Source organism: Siniperca chuatsi, linkage group LG13 (assembly GCF_020085105.1).
Source record: "Siniperca chuatsi isolate FFG_IHB_CAS linkage group LG13, ASM2008510v1, whole genome shotgun sequence".
Classification (NCBI taxonomy): Eukaryota; Metazoa; Chordata; class Actinopteri; order Centrarchiformes; family Sinipercidae; genus Siniperca; species Siniperca chuatsi.
The window spans coordinates 5653288-5679540 of NC_058054.1; the positions used below are offsets into that span (position 1 = coordinate 5653288).

Genomic DNA, 26253 nt, shown 5'->3' on the forward strand with positions numbered 1-26253 from the left:
ACTGAGGATATCACAATGTCAGACGCAGCTGGAGATTTGGCCTGAGTGAAAAACTGTTGAATTGTTACAGCAGGACAGGAGCTCACTGATGCTGAGAGGTGAAAGCCTTGTATCTCAAAATTATCCGCACCAGAACCAAAGAAGTTTCAGAGTTTAGTCAGTCAGGTTTTGATAGTTTCATGAGAGCAAATGGTGCTTTTTTCTAAATCCTTTAAACGACATTAATGACAAAAACCTGTTGAGTCTGTGAATATTATCACATGAGTGGCAGAGTGGAGTCTAATCATTGAGAAGCAGGGTTAAATGTTCCCCAGGTGGAAACGGGTCTTTCAGCTGCACCATATTTGATGAATGAACAATGTAATAAAGCCCAGCTGGATAAATGAATGGTGTAATTCTGCTGAGATGGATAAATTAATGTTGTAATCATGTCATGTTGTGGAGATGAATGCTGTCCTGACTGGCTCATTACAGGCTGGACACTGATGGAGACAAATCAGTGTTGTCAGAAGAAACCTTGACGTGTTTCACAATTTAATGGTTTATGGACGATTGACTGCAATAAAAACATCATGTATTATACATAATGCAATAATTAATGTTAATTAGGCTTGTATTAATTGACTTCTCTCCCAAGCTCACAAAGGAACCTGTAAAGATACACAAATACACACATATATACCATAAATTAATACATATCTTTCTCTACTGAAGCCCTGGGGATGTGCTGCTGGAGCTTTTTCTTCTGATTTATTAAAATGAAACATGGAGAAATAATATACTAAACAGTAAAAGACATAAATAAATGTTTGTTTTATGAGATAATCTGTGGTCTGCACAGTGTAACTGTATCCCACACAGACATACACACAGATTCATGAACGTCAACTCAATAAATATTCATAGTTTTCCTCTCGAGCTCCAAACTGTAAGCTAAAGCCAAAAGCTAAAGCCTCCATCTAAAGCCTCTCTGTTAATGGATGTTGTTCTCCACTGCTGAGACAAGAGCCAATTACTATGATTCACGCTGCAGTCCGATCCCGGCCCACAACTCTGACAACCAGGCTTTAGCTTCGATTACTCTGTCAACATCAGTGTACTTCATTCTCAGCATCTTCATCTGCCTCTTCATATCCACCACGGCCTGATGATTTCACTTTTTTAAAGGGCATAACACTCATCATTTGTAGGGCATTTTAACCTGAATCTTTCACAAGTTAATTAGACAGATGTCACAATAGCGTTAGATAATTCATCCTTAGTCAAAGTAAATGGCATGAAATTATAAGTGCAACACCTTCCATCTGAATCATTACTATGGCTTTTCTAGCTGAATTGTGATATTTTGGCATAATTATAGTGTGCAAGGAACTCTGAAAACAAGTACAGTGAACTGTCCTCGTTTAGTGACAAAGAGCAGGTTCCCTGGCACATACGTTGAAACTCACTGGTTTATCTTAATTCTACTTACATCTCCCCTTTCAATGTGGTAATGACAGACTGAAGTTAACATAGGAATAGTTTAATAGTTTGGGAAATATTTGTCTGAATGTTAACTATAAAGCTAGAGCCAGTTGCAGTTTCTTCCGCATTATGTGAAATACACACATGCACTACAGCTTTTGTCTTCCACATCATGTCCTGTCATGTATAATTTCCTGTGAATCCCTCTAGTGTGCTTATGATATTTAAATCCTGGATGGGTGTTATGTGGAACGAACTTGGCACCCAAAAGCAGGACACACGGACAGAGCTGATCAAGGTCTGAACAGTTTTATTGTGTGGAAAGATCAGGAGATCGCGGCGTGTCTGGCGAAGTGCGTTGTAGCACGGAGAGTTGGACCGGACTGGACGGAGGCTGGAGAGTGGTGCGTTGAGCGGAGACCAGGGAAGCGGGTTCTGGACTGGCTGGCGTGGTTGAAGGCTGGGCTGATCGGGTGAAGACACGCTGAGACTGAGACTAGAGTCCGATGGCCGTGGCACAGGGAAGTGATCACCGGCAGCACAGAGGTCTACAACGCAGACAGACAATGTTACCATAAGGTAAGTACAGACAAACTTCAAAAGGTATCTTACTTGAGCCGTTATGTATAGCGCGTGCTGGAGTACGAAGACGATCTGGCGCTGGAAGTGTGGATGAGCCCGGTAGATAACTGCGGTGGTTGATGATGCTGATGATGATCAGGTGTGCCGGTAATCAATAGCAGCCGGGAGATCTGGAAACCAGCCCAGAACCCAGACACACACACACACACACACACAAACAAGACGGACAGGGGACCGCCAGGAAACACAGGGGAAGGCAGATACAGAAGAGGACAAAAGGATCAGGGGGCATAGTGGCTAACTATGACAATGGGAGAGGCCGACTCTGAAATTAACAATGAAAACTACTATATAGAGGCAATTATAGAATGCTATTACGTTGGACAGCTATTGTTGAAAAACTCTGGCCATAATAGCATCAGAAATGGGGTTTGATATAATGAAAAATATTAAACTGGCTATAATCATTATTTTTATATTAACGATGGATGAAATGACTATGTGTAATATGAAAGGGGTCACACGTAGCCACAGAGAATGATCACCAAACTCTGCAGTTCTCCTCAGCTCATTGCTTTGGTTTTACAGCCCGGAAACGTTACTGTTTTGGTTCAGTCACACCGCTCTCACCAGACTTGTTTCCAGCAGCAGCAGACAGTTGTTTTCAGTGAAAAAGCTCTACAAACCCTCTCTTTGCTGCTACCTGCCCAGCACCAAAGGGTTGACAGACAAAGTTAGCGACTAGCTGGTGAAGATAGCGGAGCATTTAGCAGCTAAAGGGTCAGAAATTTTTCTCAGGAGTTGGTAGAAACCAAAACAGAGCTAAACGGAGAGTGACTATTGACCAGAAGTTCAGCATAAAGACTTTATGGGTTAATAATAATATGTTAGTTGATGTTTCCGCTGCCCTCAAGTGGACAAGAAAATAGTTTTTCAGAAGAGTTTTACAGTCTATGAATATTTAGTTTCTCTTTGATGATAAAATTATCTGATTAACTGAGTCTAACATCTATTAAGGACAGTTTGTTACAGCAGTTATCACTAAGCAACCTGATGTACAGTCATGTTACACAGGCTAAGCCTCACAGTGGCTCTTTATAGTTTATAGTCTTTAATATTTCTATTGTTAGTAATAGAGTGGTTATGAGCTTCATACATATTTAATGTCACTGTTTGAAATGCGGTCTCATCAGAAGGCCTCCAGCTCTTTGCTCCTGTTTGCTCCTCCCGATAGTCTTTATCCCTGCAGGCCTTGGCCTGACAGACACTTGTTACTGTGGGTGGAGAAGGAGCCCTCAGTGAAAAGCAGGTGAATTACAGTAGTCTGAAGAGGTGAAATGAGAGGGAAGGCTCTCCAACGCTGAGTGCTGTAATCCCTGCGGAGATAATGTGTGCTGAGAGCACAGCCTCGCTGAGGTAACACTCAGCAGAGAGAGAGCAGAGGAGTTTAAAAACACCAGGATGGTTTTCCTCAGCTGAGCTTTGGCATTTAAGAGCCAACGTCCCCGAAAGTATGACCAGTGGAGCACAAACACAGACAGCTCAGAGGAAAATGGAGCTAAATGTTGAATACCTGCTGGACTCTGCGGCCACTGAACCTCAACACTGACCCTGGATGTGTTGGACAGAGAGCTTTCCTGAATATTAAACTACTGCACCTTCATCCTCGGCGCAAACTGCTCAAAAACAAACACACCTCCTTTGTCTTTCTGTCAGCCTCAACGTCTTACGGAGGGTAAATTTAAAAAAAAAAACTGTTTTCCTCTGACATTTATATTTAATGCATCCATGTCAACAGCAGAATAAACCACAATTCCTGAACAACTCACAATAGTAGACACTACTTTTCACTTCCAAGCAGGTCAAGGAGCGACATTTATGAAAAGAATAACAGATTATTTTTCAGTCTCTAATAGAATATAGGGAGTGACTTTACTGTCTTATCTCTACTGAGTTGCAGAATAACAGCATTAACTGATTTAATACAGGCCCACAAAGAAGAGTTTCTGCCTCAGGTGAAACAATAAAAAATTCTCACAAAACTCAACCAGCAAGGGCAGGAAACCATTATGTTGACATTTGAGTGACGGGAAATATCTTTTCATTTCAATCAAATATCCTCCTGGACACCCATCACTCACCCTGTGGCCATTTCATCCATCCATACATTGTCAAGTTTATCATTTTACCGAAATGACAAATGGTGAGTTTGACAGCAGATAAAAGCCTCAAATGATTTTTTTAAAATCTCTTGGGGGTTCTTGGCTTTTAATCAACACTGACATGGCAGACTATTACGACAGACAGAGAGGCAGACCACGGCTCGTTCACCTGCATTGTCCACTTCTTTACAGTTTTGGTGAATAACAAAGTGCCCACAGAGTCCATGACAGAGCTGGAGACCCTGAATACCGATGAGCTCCATCCATCACTTCAACAAACAGCAGCGAACAGAAGGTCCTGCACTTCAGAGCTGTATAAGCCCCACAAACCCAGAGTTCAGTGCTTCTCAGTATGAGCCCAGCCGACTTACTTAGCCATTCAGAGCATGTAGCAGTAAGCAGGATAATGAGGCTCCAGCGATGGTTGTTTTTGCTCCAGAGCACTAACAATCATCCTCAAGCAGAAAAAGTCAATGTTCATTTTACTAATCCGCCCAACTTCTACCTCCAGTTCGACCCGAAGGGGTTCAACACAACAACCTCTTGTGTTCATATGATAATGACTGTACTCACAGTAGTAAAGGTTGGGGTGCACTGCTAGGTGTACAAATCATGTGATTTTGACTGTGAAGATTGGGGTTCGTGTCCCATTTTCCAACAGTCAGTGCTGTTGGTATGATGATCTAAATGCTATTTTAGACGTTTCTCCACCCTTACACTACATTCAAATACAAACACCACATCACTGCCCATCTCACATGAAAATTGACAAATTTCAAAGACACTGGATGTCAGGATATATCACATATTATTGTAAACCTGGAAATATAAGATAAGCAGTTATTATTTTGTGTTTTCAATTTTATTGTTCAAAGTTCACTGCTTTGAAGAACTGGTTCCCTGCCAGTCTTCCTCTTAACAGACACCTCTGGCTGGTCTGTCTGACAGCTACCAAACTGAAAACCTCAGCACCTTCCACTTCTCACTGCTAACAACAACGAGAATCTTTTCTTCCTAATCTCCAGTTCTCCATCTCAGTTCCACTCCTGCATAATGTTGATTCCTTCAGGCCTTCAACCTTTATCCAGCTAGAAAATACCAGATAATAAGCTCATTGTGTACAGTGCAATCAGTATGTGCAAGAATACAGCCCACACACATATCCATGCAAACAGCACTCTGCATTACACTAATCTACCGCTGCCTTTTGAAAGGATAGAACAATCATCATCCTCATTGAGGTTCGTCACACTGAGCAGCGATGTGGGTGGCTGTGTGGGAGACAGACATCAACCAAATGAAATGATCAAAACAGCGACAAGCAACATCAGGGCAGCATTTAAAATCTCTTCATCTTTAAACTGCCAGGTTTAACCCACATAAACAACATGAAAGAGTCGAAACAAGCTGCTGAGAAACACGACTTTCACCAGCATTCAGTTCATTCACTGTCATTCATAACACCAGAATTATGCAGATTTAGAGGGAATGCTGCAGGCTACATCACTCGTACTAATGGCTCCAGGAGGAGATATGTATAATAAAATATCTACTAATTCACCAGCTGCACTAAGTAAATAATTTTAATATATTTGCCTGTAAATGTCTCTTAATAGAGAGCAGTAGATCAACAAGTCTCCATGGGAAAAAAAACATTTGGCACAAAATGTAATTTTGTTCTGTCATTCAAATAAAATACACGGCATGAGGATATTCGCATCATCCAAGCACCTCGGCAAATCTAATTTATTTCAAAAATGAAACACTGAATTGGACACTGGGGATTCATAAAATTGAAAACTCTGCATTGCACCAGTAGAGGAGCTCATACTACAAACTATTTTTATGCAAATGAGAGCCAGAGCAGCATACTGTACCTTTTGTCTTTTTATAGGGACAGTAGTCAATCCACTGCTCATATATCATATAGCTTTGACAGGCGACACCATCGTCTAGCCCTGACCTAAGTTAACTTTAAGCTGCCTTTAAATCCTACACTCACCCAAGCAAAGCTTGACCTAGTCTTATATCTACATTGTACTGCTTAGTGCTTGGTCCAGAGCTGGGTGGGCCAGAAGAAGAGGTCTATCGGGGAAATAATGTTGAGGTGAGGGGAAACATGCTTCCTTTAACCTGAGGCCAGCTGCAAGCTATGAAGATCACACCCGAGACAGCCCCTTTACACCTTCACTATAACAGCTGGTCTGTGGAGACCAGAAAACCTCACTGCACTGGCACTGCAGTAACACACATTTTATATCAGCTCCAAAGGAGAGAAATTGATGTCGTGACCGAAGGCATCTATGAGAGCTCTTTCCCCGTGTGTGTGTGTGTGTGTGTGTGTACAGCCTCTTTACACCTTCACTAAACCACAACAGGAGCTGCAGTCACAGCATCTACTTAGTTTTACTTTACAGCCTTCCTCCTTCAGGAGACATTAGAGAATAAGTGCTCTTTAAAAAAACTTCTCTGCAGATAATGTGATGTTCTCCATCTTCTCCTGCCTCTCAAACACTCAGTGCTCAGCTTTCCCGAGGCTGGAAACACAAAGGCTACCAAGATTCTTTTAACTAACTAAGAGAAGAGTTTCTGACCTTTACCAAAGTTGTGGAGAAAAGCGTTGACGCAGAACTTTTACTCTGTACTACTTAACTTTCACAGGACAGTGTAATTGGGTGTAGCTGACCCTGACAGACTCCAATTAGGGCACCACTCAGAAATGTAGGATATGGTGGTGAATATCTCCTGTCACAGCTTGTTGTTCACATCCTTCTGAACAGATTGATCTTGAAAAGTCTGATGGAATAGAAACTTTTGTTCAAAAGATCATAGTTGCCTGTTGCATGAATAGTAAAACTTTTGCTATTTGATAATCTTGAATCGACCAGGATGAAGACACACAGGAGGCCTTTCAGCTCACAGGAATAAAAAGGAGAACAACACAACGTTTACAGCAGATAACTGATGAACCACACGCTTCACACCAAAGAGACTCTCCACTTCCTGTCAGAAAGATGCTGGTGATGGTGCTGGTTATGGAGCAGAGGATTATATGTGGCTTTGCTCCAGACCAGTATTACACACATTTGTTGTCTGCCTGCCTTAAATTGAATCTTTTGCTGAAGCTTGAAGTATTTTATCTCTGAGTTGATGATGCACTTAAAAGAAATTACATTTTTTGCTGTTTGTTTTTCTGGGTTAGAATTTATCATTCTGGTCATATTGAGATGTGACCGGTCAAGACCTAAAAAGCTACCGGCAGCTACTCTGTGCTCCCTGAGGAGCAGCATCAGGGTACTCTGAGAGTCCAGGTCAGATACGACCTGGGCAGCAGTTTACATTATATCTCAGAAATAACAAAAGCTGCATCTGAAATCCTCATTCACTACTCCCTATATAATAGACACTTGAGAGTTTTTCTCTTCAGCGAGCAGTATATTGAGATTGTGGGACTGTTAGAAGAAAGTAACGTACATGCCATGGTCACTACTTACTGAGGGCACTGTATAATGGATACATTTCATGCTCAGAATGTGGACACTCAAATAAAATGGTGGATAGTAAATATAGTGCACTATTGAGTAAATTGGGAGTGATTTCAGACAATGCCAATGTAATGTTTAGGCAATATCTTGTAATAATAGGGATTAATGGACCAATATCAGGTAAATACCAATACCTTATTTTAGGGCTTACTCCGCTTCCTAACTGAAAGCGGTGCAAACGAGTGAACATCAGATGGAACGTGTCGCTTGTTTGAAAAACAACTCGCCCTTGTTCTATTTTTGTGAAGTTTCGCGCACTTTTTTGACCTCCAACCTATTTTCATTGGTCAAAATCAATGCTGACATCCTTAACGTTTCCGACGAGAGACTCATTTACGAGTTGAGAAGCGGCACATCGTGTATTACATTAGTAATATACGTTAGACACTGACTCATTCGCCAAAAAATATCTCATTGCATCCTCGCGCTGCGACATTGCTCGTAGTATATCTGGAAAATTTTCGCCCGTTCGCTGTATGGTGGGAAGCGGTGTGAGGGTTAAAATTACAGTTTATCTTTTGTAATAGAGTAATAATGGGGAAACACGTCATTTTTCAGTGTTTAAAACATTACATTCAAACGGAAAGGGCAGTTTTACATTTTCCGTCCCTGATTCATGGTTATCATGTAGTTTCCAGTTAAAAAAATCTCTGTATTTGAAAAAGATTTTCAAAAGTGTTAAAGCTGCATTAATTTTTAGCCACTTGGGTTGTTATGGCAAAAGTGTTAGAAAGCAGTCGTCTATTTATACATCCAACAGAAACTGAGCAACATTACTCCCCCTTTAGCTCTGTTCTGGTCTCCACCAAACCAATTATTTGGCTCTTTAGCAGCTATACTGTATACTCGTTGTGCTCACCAGCTAGTTGCTAATTTTGTCTGCCTGCTCTTTGGTGCTGGGTTGGTAGTGTACAGTGGGTTTTTTCCTGCTGTGTCAGGAAACAAAGTTGATGAGAGCAGTGAGAGTCACATTACACAATCATTTTAACTGCTGTTAATATAAAAATTAATTGATTAGTGCAGCTTTAAACTAGTCTGATGGCAAAAATTCAGGGCTTTGGTAGATGACAGTGTAAAGCTATGTCTAATGCAGCCCTCGTGTTCATATCCTCAGCAATCAGGAACAAAATCAGATGTGATCAGATTTACTTCGGCATGATGAGACAAGCAAGGAAATCCAGGTTTCTTTAAACTAAAGCTTACTCCATCATAATTGTTTAAGGTAGTACTGACACGAACACGGACAGATCCAACTAATAGCGTAAAGCTGTTCCTTAAGCTTTCACTATTTTTGGCTAGCCATTAATATTTATGCCAGTGCAGTCTTGCAGAAAGCCAGTACTCTTGGGGCTGAACATGAACACTCACACTCCCTTAAAAGCCAGGGGGGTGAAATTGTAGAGGCAGTTGAGAATGTCACAGCAGGAAAACAGACAGGAAGAAACTATTAGCTAGAAACACTTTGTCATCATCCTTCTTTTCTACTTTCCCTCATTCCTCCTCTTACTCTCCCTCTTTCTCCTGTTTTATTTCCACTCTATCTTCAGCCTTCCTCCACTTTCTTCGCCTCGTTTTCTTCCTCTCTCACTCATTTCTGTCCCTGTCTACTTTCTCGCTTCCCTTCATACCTGATATCTGATGTCATCCTCCTCCAGCCTCCTGCAACGTCTTACAAAGTCAAATCATCTCAAAGATGTGAAGCGGTGCATCCAGAAAGCAGATGGTGGCCCGTACACATACAGCAAAGTCATTGAGGGATGAAATGGGAAAGCCAGTAGAAAATGCCACTGCAGTTGTGAGAAACACAGAGGGAATACTACTACCAGACAGCCTGCAGACTCTGACCCCTAAAGTTGATCCTCTCAGACCTTTTATTGTTCTTCCTCCCCTTCTTTCCTTCTCTACCACACTGTCCACTCTCCTCTTCCTCCTCCATTTCACCTTAGTGTTTAGCTCCGATTAAGCTCTGTCTTGTTGTGTTGAAATTCAGCCTTACCCTTCCGTCTTTAATGGCCACTGACTCAGCTCTGTCCTCCTCTCTAATACAAACTGACCGGCCCTGCTTCTTCTCATCAGCAGTCCCCACAGAGCAGCAGTCTGCAGAGCTGTGGTCACCAGGTTCATAAAAATACACAACAGAGAGAACGTTAAACTGTGATCAGTATCTATCTCAGTGAAAAAGAGGACACATTAGAGCCTGAACTGTGGGATATGAAGTGATGTAGATACTGATGACTGGCATTAACATGTACAGCTGAGAGCACAGTGAGAAGCAGATAATGACCAGGCTAGCGAATGTATTACAAAGTTAAGTCTAAAATACTGTGACCCTTGTCTGTAATTATAGTAGAACATTTTGACAAAATAAAAAAGTCTTCCGAATGAATGCTGAATTACTGAACAATGCATGATACAGAAACGTCAAATCCCCCTGAAGGACATGCATTGGGCTGATGGAAACAACAGAGCAGGGCTGCAATCCCGTAGTATGAACCTGCTTTATGATGCAAAACGTGAGGCTGAAAAGCTGTCAATTGCAGGGCTTACAGTGACAGTGGTGACGTCCAACTATGAGGGTAGCACGAGGTGGACTTCCATAAGTGGATTGGAGAAAAGCTAGTTTTAATCTGCCAAACCCATCCAGGGAACATTGGTTTTTAACTGCCTGGGTAGGAGAGACAGAGGTATTCACGAAATGCCTGCTCTGGAGTCATGTTTTCATCAAAACCAGAAAATCTTCATGATGTCGTCTTGTCCAGCCTTTTCTGTCCAGGTTTACTGAACTGGTTGTCTGATGGTCGTACAGCCTCTCTCAAGCTTTTCTTGTGTACAACCAAGTGTAACACTATGAATGACTTCCAGGACTGTCTGAAAATGTGCACTGTTAAACCCATATTTAAACAATATTGTGTCTCGAACCATCTCTAAAACAGCCAGCCTTTTACTCCGCCTTCGAGTTTGGCAGTCCGGAACAGGTGTAAACACTTTTGCCTTCTGACGTGGTCGGACAACACGTTACACAAACTACTTCTAGCATAACCCGGTCCTTAGAACTTCCCTGACCTTTTGTCCATTGTTACTTTACGGTTAACCAACACTAATTTGGGAGAATATTCAAGGTCCCCAGAGGATGATATATAATGATTTTTAAGACTCCCTGAGGTTTCTTCTTGTGCCACCATCAGGCCAAAATTACTACTTTTACACAAAAAATATCACATCTACATCACAGATGCAGCCCTCTAAATGGACACATGCCTTGATTTAAAGATATCAGTATTCAAAGTGTTTTTTATTTTACTACTAAACTATGTTTTATCATAAAAATATTGTATTATTTGTTGATTTTGATTTGTACACAAAATATAGGACACTGATGGTCAGGTTTTCATGAATCTGCTAAGGATATTTATGGTCCCCAGAGGATAAATCCTAATGCTAATGATTATACCAGCAAAGCTTTTCTCTAGCGCCTCAGGCCAGACTTTGCATACAAAGTATCTAACTGACAGTTTGATATGAACTTTGCTGAACACATTCTAGCTCCCCATAGATTAATCATGTTCAGATAAGGACAGCTGAGGCTCCACTATAAAACATATTTTGCTTTTTGTGCTTTCTGTTAATGTACAGTTTGTATTGTTTTGTTTATTGTGACTATGTGTCATTCTTTGGAATAATATGTTGTATTTGCACCAACTTTCCTCTGTGTAGACAATCTGTCTAGTCAAAGGCTAGTCCCTGCTGTAATAGAGACTGAAAGAGCATGGTGACCTTGGTAACTAATGCAGTTACAGTTGATAAGTTTAATGTCCCCAGTATAATATCCAATTACAGCAGTCATAACTAATGTATCCGCCGGTGCAAATAGAGTTGTAAGTGTAAAATCCATTTGTTGTTTGAGACTACTGTCTCAGAGTGATGGAGTATCATGACCTCAGCAGATAAAAGTTGATATTTGAAGCGACAACAAGTCATCTTCGACGACGAAAGCTTCATTTGATGAATAGCTTTATTTTTGGGGAGCCAGACTTCTTCTGGGGACAGCCTTGAACAAATACAGCAGTCCTGTGTCAGCTGCTCACTTAACTACCTGTTCGTGGGTTAATAAATCCAGATTCATGACTGGTGGCTCCACGTTCATTCTGTAACCTTGACTTCATCAGATCCCATTCATGTGTGCACTTTGCCTGCACACATTTCCATAAATGACACTAAAGAATACATATGAAGGGGATTTATCCTCAGCTACTTTCCTTTTTCCTCATCCTTGCTCTTGCTGATGCTGCCCTCTCATGAATCATAAATGACCAGGAGGTTTTGCTGGGAATTTCAAGGCTTTTGCCACACCTGAAATAAGCTCCGGTTTACGCTCTCCATCCTCAGCATTTTCTTTACCAAATTAATAACTGATGAGGAATACTTCATGAGCTCAGAGATTTAAGCACCCCTAAAACTCCCCTAGAGTCTCCACAGCTTAAATAACCAACTCTTTATTAAGGCACACAATAGCCTTCATTTGGGTGACTAATAACACCCCTGAATTTGCCATTCAGCCTCCAGCATCTCAATAATTTACCGTAACTCACATTAAATCCCTCCACAGCCTGCAGCATCTGAATAATCAAACCATGCAGATCTTACAGCCTAATTAGTTGAGACACTGGTCACCTAGTTCAAGTCAAAGAAAATATGATTACTTGTCCATCATGTCAGCCCTCATAAAGTTTCACAGGACAACCTGTCTGAATATGAATGAATTTCATCTCCAATTCTTCAGCAGACAGTCACCTGACTCTGACTCAAAAACAGCTATTTAAATTTGACTTTCAGGCCGGACTCGATTTCTCTCTGCAGGCAGAAAGTAAACTGACTACAAAGTTGTTAGTTTAAAACTTGAGGCCGGACTGGGAATGTGGTGACACAGACGAATCAGTGAGTCACCATCATTTAAACGCCCAGGGACGAGGGCGAAAATGCAAATCAGCATCCACACACATAACGTAGGAGTGTAGTGGTATTATCTGCCATTAGGCTAGGATTATGGCACTCACTCCAGTTGCTCTAAATCAGCTCAGAGAGGAGATAAAAACTTCAAGGAAGACTGATGAGACTAAAAGAGAGAGAAGGAAAGCATAATTGAAGATGACGACTGGAAAATGAAACCTTCTAATAGGGCTGAATGATGTGAGGAAAATATCTAATTCCGATTTATTTGACTGATTGCAGTCTAAATTGTAATAATTTTCTAGAAATTCAACTACAGGCTATATATAAAAAAAAATATACGAGTGAATCAATAATCACAAACTTATCTTGTTGTTACATGAATATAATCTGATAAAATAATGCAGCTGCTGATTGCTGAGGTCCTCCCTTTGGTCTTTCTTTAAGAATGAGCCTAATTCTAATTTTTTTCAGAGAAACTTCTACAGAGAGTGGTGTTTCTTCTTCGATAAAACCATCTTTGGCCAAACGTAAACAGGCCTAGTACTGACATTGGCACGCAGAGAGCTTATTAAGCAGACAATAGCCAAGAGTTTCTTTTTGTTCTTACATAAACTCACAGAAACTACAGTTGAGTACATTTTCAGGTGACAGTTGTCATCATAGACGGTGAAATCAGGCGTCCCAGCATAAATTGTGACTTGCTACAGCTTGTTAAGACACTGATAATTATTATTATGTATGTTGCAATTAAAAGAGCAGCTCTTGTGGTTTGAAGTGCGATTACCATATAAATTCAGCCCAACCTTCTAACCTCTGTATGAATCATAAATGAAATGGTAGTGTTTTACTACACTAGAAGTATTAAATTCCATCAGTGGCTAAAGCCGATCCTACAGTCCGTGCCATATTTCACCTAGATGTGGTGACTTCTCTCAACCATCCTTTTGTCTATTTTTTTTAATGTTATGTCCATGTCTGCACATGGTGCAATATCCGTTATCTCTATAAACGATATAACTATAATAGTAAACTACAGCCATTCTCCCCTCTATCACTAGGAGCAAAAGGCAAACCAAGGGGTGGAGATAGTGGGTGTAGCCATTAGCCAAAAATACTGAAGTCTTCACAAACGAGATAAGGGTAAAAACAACAGAGATTAAAGTCTGCTAAAGCGTTCACATTTCACTGTTCAGTTTTGATTTGTCACTTCTTGAAATGACCACACCTGATAAGAGCATTTCAGCAGATGAACTGAATGTACAGTGTCTCTATTAAATAGGGATGAAAAGCAGCTCCACTTACAGAAGTGATTTAGGCCTGCTGCTCAGACACTGAATTATTATGAGTGAAGAAACACAAATATCAAACCTCTCAGGATGTATTTTAGCTTCTTCAATTCACTCTGATAAACAGCTTTAGTCAGACCTTGCCCCTGGCACTGGCAGAATACTGAAACAAATGAAATGCAGAGAGAAAACTCAGCGTGGACAATTAAGTGAATGATGTACTATAGGTGGGCTCTCAGGGGAATAAATGGCTTAAGGACAAGTTATTGGTTTCAGGGAGCTGTGGTTTATTTCTTTGTTTTTGGTTATGGCTTTTAAATGGCAGATACTCCTCCGGGGTCCAAAAGCTTTTCCATCAAGGCGATAAGGTCTTGCAGCTTCTGATGACAATAGCTTTCACTCGTCTGTCCTCTCAACCCAAACCCTCAACTACAATTTACTTTCTTAAATGTTGTAAAATGTCTGTCTATCATCTATTTATCTGCTCATCCTTCACATTTGAAGAGGTCCCTGTTAATCTGCTAAGTATTGATCCATCCTCAATTCTGCTAAATTTCAGGCTATCGCAACAATTATTGGTACCCTTGTACTTATCGAATCAGGCAAGCAGGCTGAAAACAGTTTCAATCCACTGTCCTTCCCCTTCTTTGACAACTAATACAAGTGTTAGACACCACTTCAGTGTAAGTATCTTTTGGATTTGTAAAATTTTTATTTATTATATTTTGTGGGTGTGTTTATTTCTTTTTCCAGCTGCAGTGATCCATTTCCCCCATTAAAGTTTAATTTCCTCTCATCTCATTCTTGCAGTCTTTCTCACAGGGAACACACAAGTCTCCTTATCGATCCATCCTGGATCCTCCCCTGTCAATAACGACTAAAGTTTCTATGTACATCTGTTAAATTAAATTACCCCTAGGGTACTTACAAACCTTACATGGGTGAAGGTGACCTCATTTAATTCTCAAATAAAATTTGATAGCATGATATAATGGTTATAGAATATGCAGGACTGAAGAGGAAAAAGAAATGGGCTTAAGGCTGCACAAAACAGTCATGTTATATTAACAATAGGTCAAATGAACAGGTGTAATGTGAAAAGAGTTGCTCATAGTGACAAACACACAGAGAATTATCACCTGACTCTGCAGTTTCAGCAAAAAAGCTCTGATAAACCAACCGCCCAATGGCAGTTAGACAAAGTTAGCAACTAGCTAACATAGTGGAGCATTTAGCAGCTAAAGAGCCAGATATTTCCCTCAGGAGTTGGTGGAGACCAAAAACAGAGCTAAAAGAGAGAAAATATTAGACTTAGATTAACCAGGTGGCCAGAAACAAGACTCCAAATGAATGCCAATGTTGCTTTGTCTCCTGGATGTGTAAATAAGGAACTGTTTGCTAACATGATCGCCATAAAAACTTGTATGATAAGTTGTTTTGTGACACCATGCTCAGCACCACCTCTACCCAACTTGAGGAGACCAAAGGTTCAATTTCTACCTGTAGTAACTTTACAGAATATATCAACAAAACACTAAACCGTTGCTAAATGCAATGACAGGCAATGCATCTTTAGTTTGGTGATGTGTTTTTCTAACTGGTCGAATGTATAGGGGATTTATAAAAAATGATTCAGTAAGCAAAAACAATTATAGTCAGGTTTTGGTGTAGCTCCGCAAAATTAAACAGCAAGAGCTTATGTCAAAAGTCACCATTTTGCACCAATGTTCAGCAATCACACAGAGAAATTTAGAATCAGAAATACTTTATTGATCCTCGAGGGGAAACTCTTTAAGACGGAGCAACGGCAACAGGCAGCATTCACGCAGGCGCATGCGCACCTATAGTGCTTCGTCATAGACAAAGTGGGAGACCAATTTTGCACCCAAAGGAGCCTCTTCAAAAGCCTTATTATACTTTAAACAATCGGGCACAGCAGCCATGACATTGTTTTCGCTCTCTACAATACTTTTTCTCAACTGGAATCTCATTACTCCATCACAATCACTCCATCTACCAACACATAATGTACACCAGAGAACAAGCTGCTGAGGGGGATCTTGAGAGGCATTCTGGGAAATAAAGTGTATGACTTTAGACATAACACTTTAGAGATGTACTCCTTGAACTTCACTGATGGATTAGATGTAACAGCAAGAATTAATCACATCTTTTTTTTTTTTTAATCTTTAACCAGGAATTTCAATAAGCAGCTTGAACTGATGAAGCAGTAACAGAGAGACTTTACTGTGTTTAGAAGCAGGTCACATGTGTCTATCTTCCAATTAATGTGCTTACAAAAACTTCATGTTTGTCGGTCGTGTCTAAAACACTGAGGGCCAATCTAATTAATTTAAACCTGAAGTGAGGAGAGCAACACACACGCACACACGTAACATCTAGCAGTTAGACCAGTAAACAGTGACAGCATGCATTTTGTTGTTTCTAGCTGAAAGATAACTGTACTCGACTCTTTACGAGGTGCAATTATTGTTTTAGATACTGAGAGAAAGGGCATTTTTGGAAAACTAAGGACATTTTGGTCTTTCAGGGGGCTGTTTGAGGATTAAAGGGGTATTCCGCCAATATTAGCATAGCACTCCTACACTATAACATTGTTGGACTCGTGACAGACGGTTTAAAAATAGGATCAAGATCGATTTTTATTCCATGCATTCTTTTTCCTTATCAAAACTTGGAGCATACATTACCCACAATGCAACCCAATCGCCGACAGGTCGGTTGGAGATTAGGGTGTGTTATGCTAGTAGCAGCTAATGTAGCCTCTAGCTTCAAGCAGAGCTGAGGAGTGGTCTACAAAAGGTCACTTCTTTCTAGATTTCTTTCATTTTCAAACTCATAGTCATCAGCCCCAGCTGACACTGACTCAAGTGACATCACTTGAGGCAATTTATCAGATTTCACACAGCTTTTTCTGGAGCCACACTAGAGTTCATACAACTTTGATCACATATGCAGTAGTGCTCCCCAAGACCTGTGAACAAGCTTTAAAGTGTAAAATTGGTGGAGTTCCCCTTTAAGACTTTTTTTTTAGACGTTTAAAAGACGTTTTATAGTTAAATTTAAATTTTAGACATGTGTAGTTAGGAGCTAGCATTATGTCAGTGAGGGGCCAAAGTACAGAAGTATCGTGTAACATATTGTTCTGTTTTAGTTTATATCCTGATCAACATTAAGATCAAGAAAAAGCAAAAGACTTCTGCAGCTCAATTAAGCTTACAACCAAAGACACTTCTGTCTTCTTTGACCAAACTTTACTATATAACAATATAATATCGACTGAAGAGTACAAAAACACTTTTATAAGCACAACTAAACAACAAAACCCTCAAGGCTGACATGTTTGGAACGTACCAAGTTTATATCTCCAGAAGCAGTTGAAATCCAAAGGTATAAAAGAAAACTGCTCAAAGGAGGAGTTCTGGAGGCATCTGAGGAAAACCATCCGCTAACAATACAGCAAAGCTAATTAAATCCAGTAATTAATACAGACATAAATTCAAAGTACTGCAGTGCTCAGAGGAACCGTGAAATAAATCCGAACAAAACAAGTCATGAGACAATAAAACTTTCTGAGGGCACAATTAGAGGCACAGTAGCAAACTAATAAACAGTAAAGAAAGATGAAACACAACCGTCTCTACCAGCTTCTCTCTGCTCCGTGTGAAGAGTAATGAAAAAAATCTCTAGTGATGTTATTATTGTTATTCAGGGAAGGTCTGCTAAACGCTTCTGCTGCTTTTCAGACTAATTTTGATTCAATGCCACGGATTCAATCTTATAATACAAAATCTCTACAAAATCGACTGTCATCATCTCCACTAAAACATTTGGACTTTTTTTTTTTTTTTTTAAAGGCACACAGAGTAGTTGAGCGAAGAGGCAGCGTGAACTGTTCATTAAAATTTCACTCTATACTGGTCCACCATCAGGTTGTAGATACATGCAGGTTCTTTCAGCTGAAATTCTGTTTCTACAAGAAGAAATTTTCTATTGTTCACAAATCAGTTTCCTCAAAAAAAGGGCTCAGAAGCTATTAAAAAGTCTTGATTTGAATTTACATATATATATATGTTATATTTTCTCTTGCGATGTCTTGAGACGTTACACATTTATTAACTAAAAGTGGGATTGCTGTGACAGTGGATTATGCGCACTGGAGTATGTTCAATCCTTTTTTTGTGGTGTTTCAGTCAGCACCATCAGACCTGTAGCAAACACTGTAACTACTGCTAGCTGCAGTAGCTAGGAAGCTCATCGTCTCATAATGGGCAAGTGTCAATTTTAGCAAAGACTTCAAGGAACTTAAATGAATTCATGATTTTGAATTGCTTAATCCATCTATTATCTGGGTCCAGGTCGCATTGATAGAACTCATCTCCAATGTGGCAAATGTATTAACTCTCAACCTGACAAAGAAATCACTTCTTCAGTTAGTGATTTCCCACATTGTGCAAGCATATTCACCACCACAAAAGAAAAGGCATGCACTTGTTTTTACGTTATATCGCATTACATTCGGCAGGTGCTTGTACTTTTTAGGAGCAAATTAAGGTTCAGTCTTGCTCAAGGACACTTCAATATTTGAACAGGAGGAGCCGGGGATCAAACACTATAGTTAATGGCCAACCTGTTGCATCACCTGAGCTATAGATGCCCAGCCACCCTATTCTTAAAAAATGTTATAGTGTTAATGTAAAGCCACTTACTATATGGTATCTACAGAAATAGGAAAAATAAACCAACAAACAACAAAACTGAACTACTCTAACCACGAGACACATTGCTAATAGCTTTTTTTCAAACAATTAAGGAATCATTCTGTGTTTTTTCCTCTGAGAAAAGAAATGTAAAGAACATTTTCTGGCAGCTCAAAGCCACATTTTAGTCATTCGGACTCTGAGCTGCTGAACATACAGCGACTCTTTCATGTTGTAATATTAGAAGGCGATTAAACGCGCAGTGACTTTACGGCCCTGCAGGGCGGCTGTTTCACGCACTGACTTCCTTGAATCTCATCACTAGTGACTCACTCATTCGCTGCTCTGGCTAAAAAGTCATTGGCGCGTCATCTGTGGCTGTTAAAATATGTATTTCTACTTTGTTGCCATTTAGCACCACCTCCATAATGAACAGTGAACTGTCTGGGGTGGGGGTGGGGTGGGGTGGGGGTGGGGGGTGGGGATTTGAAGCTCAATCTGAAACCTGCGGCAGGGATCCCTCCACCTCCGCAGTCTTAACTTATTATGCTGCTGTGGTTTATGGTCCGTGTATGATGAGTGTGCTGCTGGCTCAGGCTGGGCGAGATAAACAGAGAGACAGACAGATACAGAGGGGGAGGGGGGCGGAGAAAGAGAGAGCGGGGGGCAAGGCAAAGAAAGACAAACCACAACTAAAGAGCAAAAATAAGAGACAGCAGAAAACACTGATTGCAACTACAATTGCATCAAAATAAAACTGACAGATTGTGCCAATATCAGCCTTAAATTAAATATTCACTATTGATCCTTCAGTGTTGTCCACCTCTGATATTGATGACTATAAGAGAACAGACTGAAAAAACCTGCAGAGAATTTTAACTTATTGTAACCATGACGACAAAGATCCACTAACCTTAACAAAGTCGTAATTTTCACCAAAAACGTTTTCCTAATCAACAAACCTTTTTTTAAACCCAAACCATGATCACCAAGTCGTTTCTGTGCCTAACCCTAACCACGCCGTAACCATAGCGTTGTTACATCATAAAACAGATTTATTCCACAACAGTGATTTGCACAACAGTTTTGGTTGTCACACGCAAGTTATTTTGCCCGCCGATAGGGGAGTCAGATCAGAAAGCACTTTCATGTAACAACTTGTTGCCCAGATCCCATCAACACATCATGAGGACCTGTGCATCAAGCAAGATGAATGTTAGATTCAACTCCTCGCCGGAGGCAAGTATGAAACACGTTTCAGCGTTAAGGATGGGTACAGCAATACTTTTTTCAACCAAAATGTGTCCAAAGCATCCAAGTATCCCGTTCACTAAATCTTCAACAGTTATTATCTATCAAATATATAGTTAATATTTGATCAAACAGTTAATATCAAGGTGTTGTCATTTACACTGGCTGATTAGACCTCTTCTCAGGACTGTGTTTGATTGTCATCATCCTCAAACCCCTGTTAGCTTTGTTGCAGATGCTAGGGTGGGACACATTACATCTCTATTATTCTTGTTGGTACATGAAGTCAGGTGACCTCATGTAGCTCCACCCACCTTCAACCTGGGCAGAGGTGTAATCAGACAGAATAAGTGAAAAGTGCAGGGCCTTTTAAATAGAATTTCTCAAAAGTATCAAATAAAAAAGTATAATTTTGGTACGAATTTTGAAACTAGACACTAGTATTGAAACATTTCAAACAATATCCAGCCAATGATATCCATGGTATCAATCAACGGTATCCAATTCTCTTTCAGGAAAAGGTTTTTGTTTGATATACAAATACTAAAATTCAACGATAAATACTGGCAGTTGTAAATTGAAGCCACTGGAACCAAATATAACCACCTTCAGGTGAAAACTATTAAACTACAGTGCAAGACGGAAGAAAGCAGCAGGAGAGAGAATACATACAGCGGGAGAACGATTGAGGGATGTGGACATGAAACAGGGAGAAAAATATATATATAGGTAGAGAGACTAGAAGGGAAGGAGGAGGGCGGAAAAGAGGAAGAACTGAGAAGAAAGAGCGAGCGACACAGCAGCAGCTCTTTGATTCAGATACAGCTGGAGATCCAGGTAGAGGAGAAGAAAGAGAAAGACAGAGGGCATGAAGAGAAATAGAGACAGATGTGCTGGGAGGACAAAGGAGGAGGAGAGAAGGTGACAGGAAACAACAGGAAGAAAGAAAGAAAAGAGCAACGAGCAGAAAGACGAGTAAGAAAGGAGAGGGCGGAGAGTTAGCAGCAGATCTGAGTCAGAAGCAGCAGGAAGGAAAATAGAGAGAATCTGATATTTTGGTGAGGCTGTAGATGTTTCTTTCATGTAGGAAGAAGAGAGGAAGGACGGATGAGGAACTGTGTTGTCATCATATACACTCCTCTCTCCTCCTCACTCGTCTCCTCTTTGATTCCTTCATCCGTCCAACTGTAGAGGAAGCAATCTCTCTCTCTCTCACACACACAGCTGACTGTTGTAACAATAAACTGCAGCAGAAAGATCAGACTCAAAATCTCACAAAAACACTTATTGTGTGATGCTGCATATTGCTTCGGGTATAATATCCTCGCTAAAGAGAAATATCGGGTTTCCTTAACCTCTTAAACCCCACAGTTACTAACAAACTCCTGCTGTGCAGTCAAAATTTGCTAAAACCCACAGATCTGTATTTTGAATTCTAGTTGAAAACCCATAGTTTTGAGGGGGGGAAAAAATTTTAAGAAATGTGTATAAAATTATGCACAAAGAGTATTTCCATTTGACAGGATTGTGTAGCCATAAAACATGGAGTCTTAGGTTTGAATACTTCACTCAGTCTAAATACTAAATATCATATATCTTCAATGAAGTGCTGCAACAAGCAGAATATATGTGACACTGCCTAACAGTGTGGAATAAGATGATTTTCCAACCTTAAAGCTACTTAAAATGAAACTAAAGGGTAAAACTAGATATTAAGGTATTAAATAAAGAACAGAAATTAAGGACAAGAGATCATTGTGTTGTGGAAGAGGAGAATAAAACGGTGGAGGACTTTTTCTGCCATCTGTTTCGCTTACATAGAGGCGTACCTCACTGCCCTCCATCTCTCCTCTTGGATTTCCCTCCCTTTCTCTCTCTCTCTCTCCTCCTCTCTCAGGCGGGGAAGGATAACCGGCAACGCCCCGCTTCATATTCACACACTGACACAGCTTCAGACCTGGAAACTGCCCAAAGTTGATGTCAAATATGTGACTCAATGGCACTTGAGGGAAGAAAGACTCACAGAATTAACCCAGCAACCGCTCAGTCCCAAACCCACCTCTGCATATATCCCCTTTTCTCTCTCACACACCTTCACACTCTGTGCTCACACACTCCAGTGAGCAGCCAAACGTGGCTCAGTCCCAGGATGCTCATCAAGCTGCTCTGAGCACCAAATTAACCAGAAAGAAAAGAGATAACCCTGTTTTATGCACACAGTGGATGAACTGGCTTCTAACAGTGGCAACAATGCTTCTTTCAGCCTATAGAGGATAAAACACACAGCTGAGACCTTTTACTGCCAAACATTCAGCTCTGTGAATTACAAACCTTCTCTGTGCAGCAGCATCCTAAAATGCAAAGCTTTTCAGGAGGAATTATGAGAATCAGAAAAAAAACGTGATTAAAATATAAAAAAGAAAAAGAAAAAAGGAGGTGGCATAGCCTAAAAGTTGGCTTCTGAAAATTACGCAGAAGACACGTTCTGCTTAAACGTTACTGTAAGAATAACGACACTGTTAAAACTGATCCGGTTCTCGTAAATACAACTAAATTAAATCATCATTCACATCAAACCGCCTCAACTCTTCTTATTTCTCTTTAACAACTGATGCGCAACCGATACGCGCAAAACCACCAAAAACAGAAAGCCCTGCACTTTTCCCAGATTAGCCTAATATTATATATATATAAATATATATATATATATATATATATATATATATATATATATATATATATATATATATATATATAAAAACAGAAGTTCCGTTTTCCAGGCGGTATGACAGAGGATGAATGCCCCGTTTAAAGTCTGCCCTCTCCGGTCTGCGCTGCCCGGACTCGCTCCGTCTCCTCCGGGAAAAGTAAAAAAAGCGCACAGCCCGCTCACCTTCTCCGGTTGTCCCGTACGAGCTGGAGAGAAGCAGGGCGACCTGAGCGATAATCCCGGCGACTCTTTTAGTCCGCAGATCCATGATGAAGCGGCGGGAGGCTGCAGAGAAACCCGGCGGCTGCTGGAGGAGAGAGACGGCCAACCTCTCCTCTCCAGCTCCAAGAGAGATATCCTCAAACCCGGCTGAGGGAAGAGAGGAGAGAGAGAGAGAGAGAGAGAAGTGGTTTTACTATGCTGTCACAGCTCCAACTTTAATGCGCCTCCTCCTCTTCCCCCCCACCTTCAGTCCCTGAAACGGTTTCCAAGACCCTCTGCAATGCCAAACTGGGTTCTCCAGTTTCCCGTCTTCCCCTGCGTGTGCTGCTGATAAATAAAGACCTATTGATCACCAGTTACCGAGCCTAAAGAGCATTAAATCCCACCAGGCAGGCTGCAGGCCGCAGGCTTTTTGGTCAGGCATCAACATGCACGCACACAATCAACACAAATAGGCCTGCACGCCTTAGTAGCCTAATTCTTGCATTTTATTGTCTGTGCATTTTATTTCCCTACACAGATATATACAGCCGAACTGCTGGAAAATATTTGCTTTAGCCTAATTTTTGGCCTTACTAAATTACGAGGGGAAAAAAGAATTAAAAGTTGAAAAAAAAAACGTCAAGGAAAGACAGAAAATGGCAAGTGGTTTTACAAGTTGTTCATAACTCCATTATTAAGTTTGAAAGTCCTTCCTAAATTCCTAGTAACTACTGGCTAGTTTCAAAATAGTGATTTGCTAAATCGGGTTGCGCCATCAATCATCTCTTAGCTAACGTTAGTGACTTTAGGAATGTGGAAATCGGTTGCTAGGAAACATCTATAGCGCTGTCCAATCAAGAGCAATCAACTCTATGAACAGGAAGTCACTGTAGCATCACAAGCTAGCATAACTTACAAAATTAGTTTCAGAAGCACAAAAGATATATCTACTGTAGCTTGGTGTAGCTGCGTTACTTTGGTTCAGTGATGGGAATCCTGTTTTTAGTGAGCCAGATCATTTGGCTCAGCTCAACAAACAGATCTTCATTTAGAAAGAGGGGAGGGGGTTGTTGTTGCAGTCATTATATCTCGCTCCCTAGAGGGCGCTGTTACAAAATGTTGGTACTAACATTTTCAGAATCGGGGTCAGAGGTCACCTACAGGGTCATTTCAGGAGTAAGACACTTTGACATTGAGGTGAGAGGACTTTTAGTGTTTTTCATGTCAAAATGTAAATATCAAGCTCTTCTGTGCTTTTCTTCTAGGCTTCTACACAATGGGTTTATAATAAAGCAATTATTGCCATTAAAAAGTATGAAGGGAGAGCTATAGTTTAGTTTTCATCTTAGCTAGTAAAAAAAATCCCGGTTGCGGATGCTTGTCACATTTTTCCTCGGGGCTGGTTGTCACATGTGAGGAAGAGACAGGAGATGAATGTTTTTGCTAGGTGTGTGTGGAGCTCTTCTCTCTCAAACAGCCGCCCCAGGGAGACATGGCCGCAGTCTGTAGTCTGCGCAAGCAGTGGGCACACCTGGACTGCCAGTGTATATCTGTCAGAACTGTGTCTCTGATAGTGAGTGACTTGACATAGGGATGAGCTGAGTGTTATTGCTCATTGTATTGTTCGTTATATTGCTGTGGGAAGCCCTGTGGAGCCTTTCTCAATCATAAATATTGTTATATAAGGATTAAAAAAATGCACTTATAGGAATGATTTTTTCCTGTTTACATTCTCTCAATGCAGATGTGTTAGGTTGTTGCATTTCAATGAAATCAAACTTTTTTAAATTCATTTTTAAGATTGCCTCCATTTTCTATTTTTCCCCATTACAATAACACAGGGACAACCGATCCCATAGTGTGCTACTACCAACACGATGGGGATGGTTGTCACAAGTGCACAAGATATCTTTTGAACACAACAAGGAGAGTAAGGTCACTCCATTCCTACCTGACACTTTAGGCTTCCATTACACATCGAAAGGGAATCTGTTAAGGATACAGTTTTTGAGGGGTTAAAATGAAAGTAAAAAGTGTGACGGCCAACCCCGTTCTCCCCTAACAGTTCTGCTGGTCACTGCCTAAGTTACTTTATTTGTTGCAAGAAATAAATATGTGAGATTCTTCATCTGCAATACATTGAAATATTCGATCATATTGATGGTTAAAAAGTGGGATATGTCAAGAGTAACTATATACTACTACACACTACTAAGACGGTGTAGTCCCTCACTCGTCCAGGAGTGTTCTATCGTAGAAAAGGTTTCAGTCGTAGTCATCTGGACACTGTTTTCAGAATCAAGACGTTTCGGCTCCCATCCGGAAGTCATTCTCAATTGTGAAAAAATGGGACGGGAACTAGAAATTTAAGCTACTCTGTGTTACATAAGCCCTGCCCTCAGGAAGGAGTCTACCTGAGTATCTGTTGATTAGCTAGTTTCACCTGAAACTCACCTAATTGTTTCCATGATGGCCCAGTAATCAGGCCATCCAGGATCATCCTATTATTCTGTCCTGTATGGACCAGGCCAAGAAATAGCTACACTAAGCTAGGCTAAGCGGCTACTGGCTGTAGCTTCATATTTACCTCACTAACATCAGAGTGGTATCAATCTCCTATCTCCTCATCCAACTCTAGGCAAGAAGGCAAACAAGTGTATTTTCCCAAATATTTAGTAATCCATGCTACTAAAATGCATTATGTGGCATCCTGCTGTTGAACCTCCAACCTTTTCTGGTTCTAGAGTTGTTAAGGATGCCCTCCACTTTGAATCTAAACAAAAATGATGCACTCTCTGAGCAAAATGGCTGCTGTCAGTTATTTCCCCTCTATCCACGACAATACAACAGAAAACAAGAAAATCTGGGCTCCTTTCGACTCTAAAACCAAACAGCTGAACTCTCTGACCATCGGTCCCACTACATACTCTTCCGATAAGTATTGCAAAGACGGGGCTGATGAAAGCAGCGTCACCACTCAGCAGGTTGAAGCTAAAGCAGCCTGGATGACACTGGGCCGTTTGGCATTGCCTGATTACCGACCTCTGGACGTCTTCAGTGTGACAGCAGAGGATCCTGGTTCAGCCTCATGGAGCGAGGCAGAAGAACTGTGTGAGCTCTCCATCAGGCTGAAAGAAATCGAGTTAAGCAACATGATAGGAGAAACTTCTGGCATCCCGGAGTGTAAGTAGACAATGATAATAATTACCTGTGCTGCTATTAGACAATTTAATGGCCCACTTTAGAGCCAGGGGAGTCAATAGAGTTGGTTGTTGTGCAATTTTGAATGTGGATCATCATCACAATAACTATCATTCAGTCACGATCAATAAAATTAGAAAGTTTTACGATCTCCTCAGCTCATTTGAGTCTGCTTCT

The 26253-nt window shown here is 40.7% G+C and overlaps 2 protein-coding genes across 5 annotated transcripts in view; both read right to left on the reverse strand.

Moving 5' to 3' along the window:
- LOC122887348 (contactin-associated protein-like 4) overlaps positions 1-25390 on the reverse strand; it is a 149467-nt gene extending 124077 nt beyond the window's left edge. For all 3 annotated transcript variants that reach the window (XR_006380517.1, XR_006380516.1, XM_044220446.1), the window contains exons 1-2: positions 25330-25390; positions 22855-23040 (exon numbers count right to left, since the gene is read on the reverse strand). Coding sequence is in view for 1 of the 3 variants with exons in the window: in XM_044220446.1 (XP_044076381.1) it covers positions 22855-23040; positions 25330-25375 (232 nt within the window). In the remaining 2 variants the exon portion in view is untranslated. The remainder of the gene's footprint in view (positions 1-22854; positions 23041-25329) is intronic.
- LOC122887353 lies at positions 958-11821 on the reverse strand. Of its 2 annotated transcripts, XM_044220463.1 has the most exons (4): positions 10301-11821; positions 9750-9858; positions 2102-2216; positions 958-2012 (listed from the first exon to the last, which is right to left on the reverse strand). In XM_044220463.1, exons 1-4 carry the CDS (start codon positions 10402-10404, stop codon positions 1645-1647), a joined length of 696 nt encoding a protein of 231 aa, XP_044076398.1. In that variant the 5' UTR covers positions 10405-11821; the 3' UTR covers positions 958-1644. The 2 variants fall into 2 exon arrangements, with proteins under 2 accessions (XP_044076398.1, XP_044076399.1); XM_044220464.1 differs by lacking the exon at positions 2102-2216 and having other exon boundaries at positions 1758-2012; positions 10301-11772.
- Positions 25391-26253: the final 863 nt, after the last annotated feature.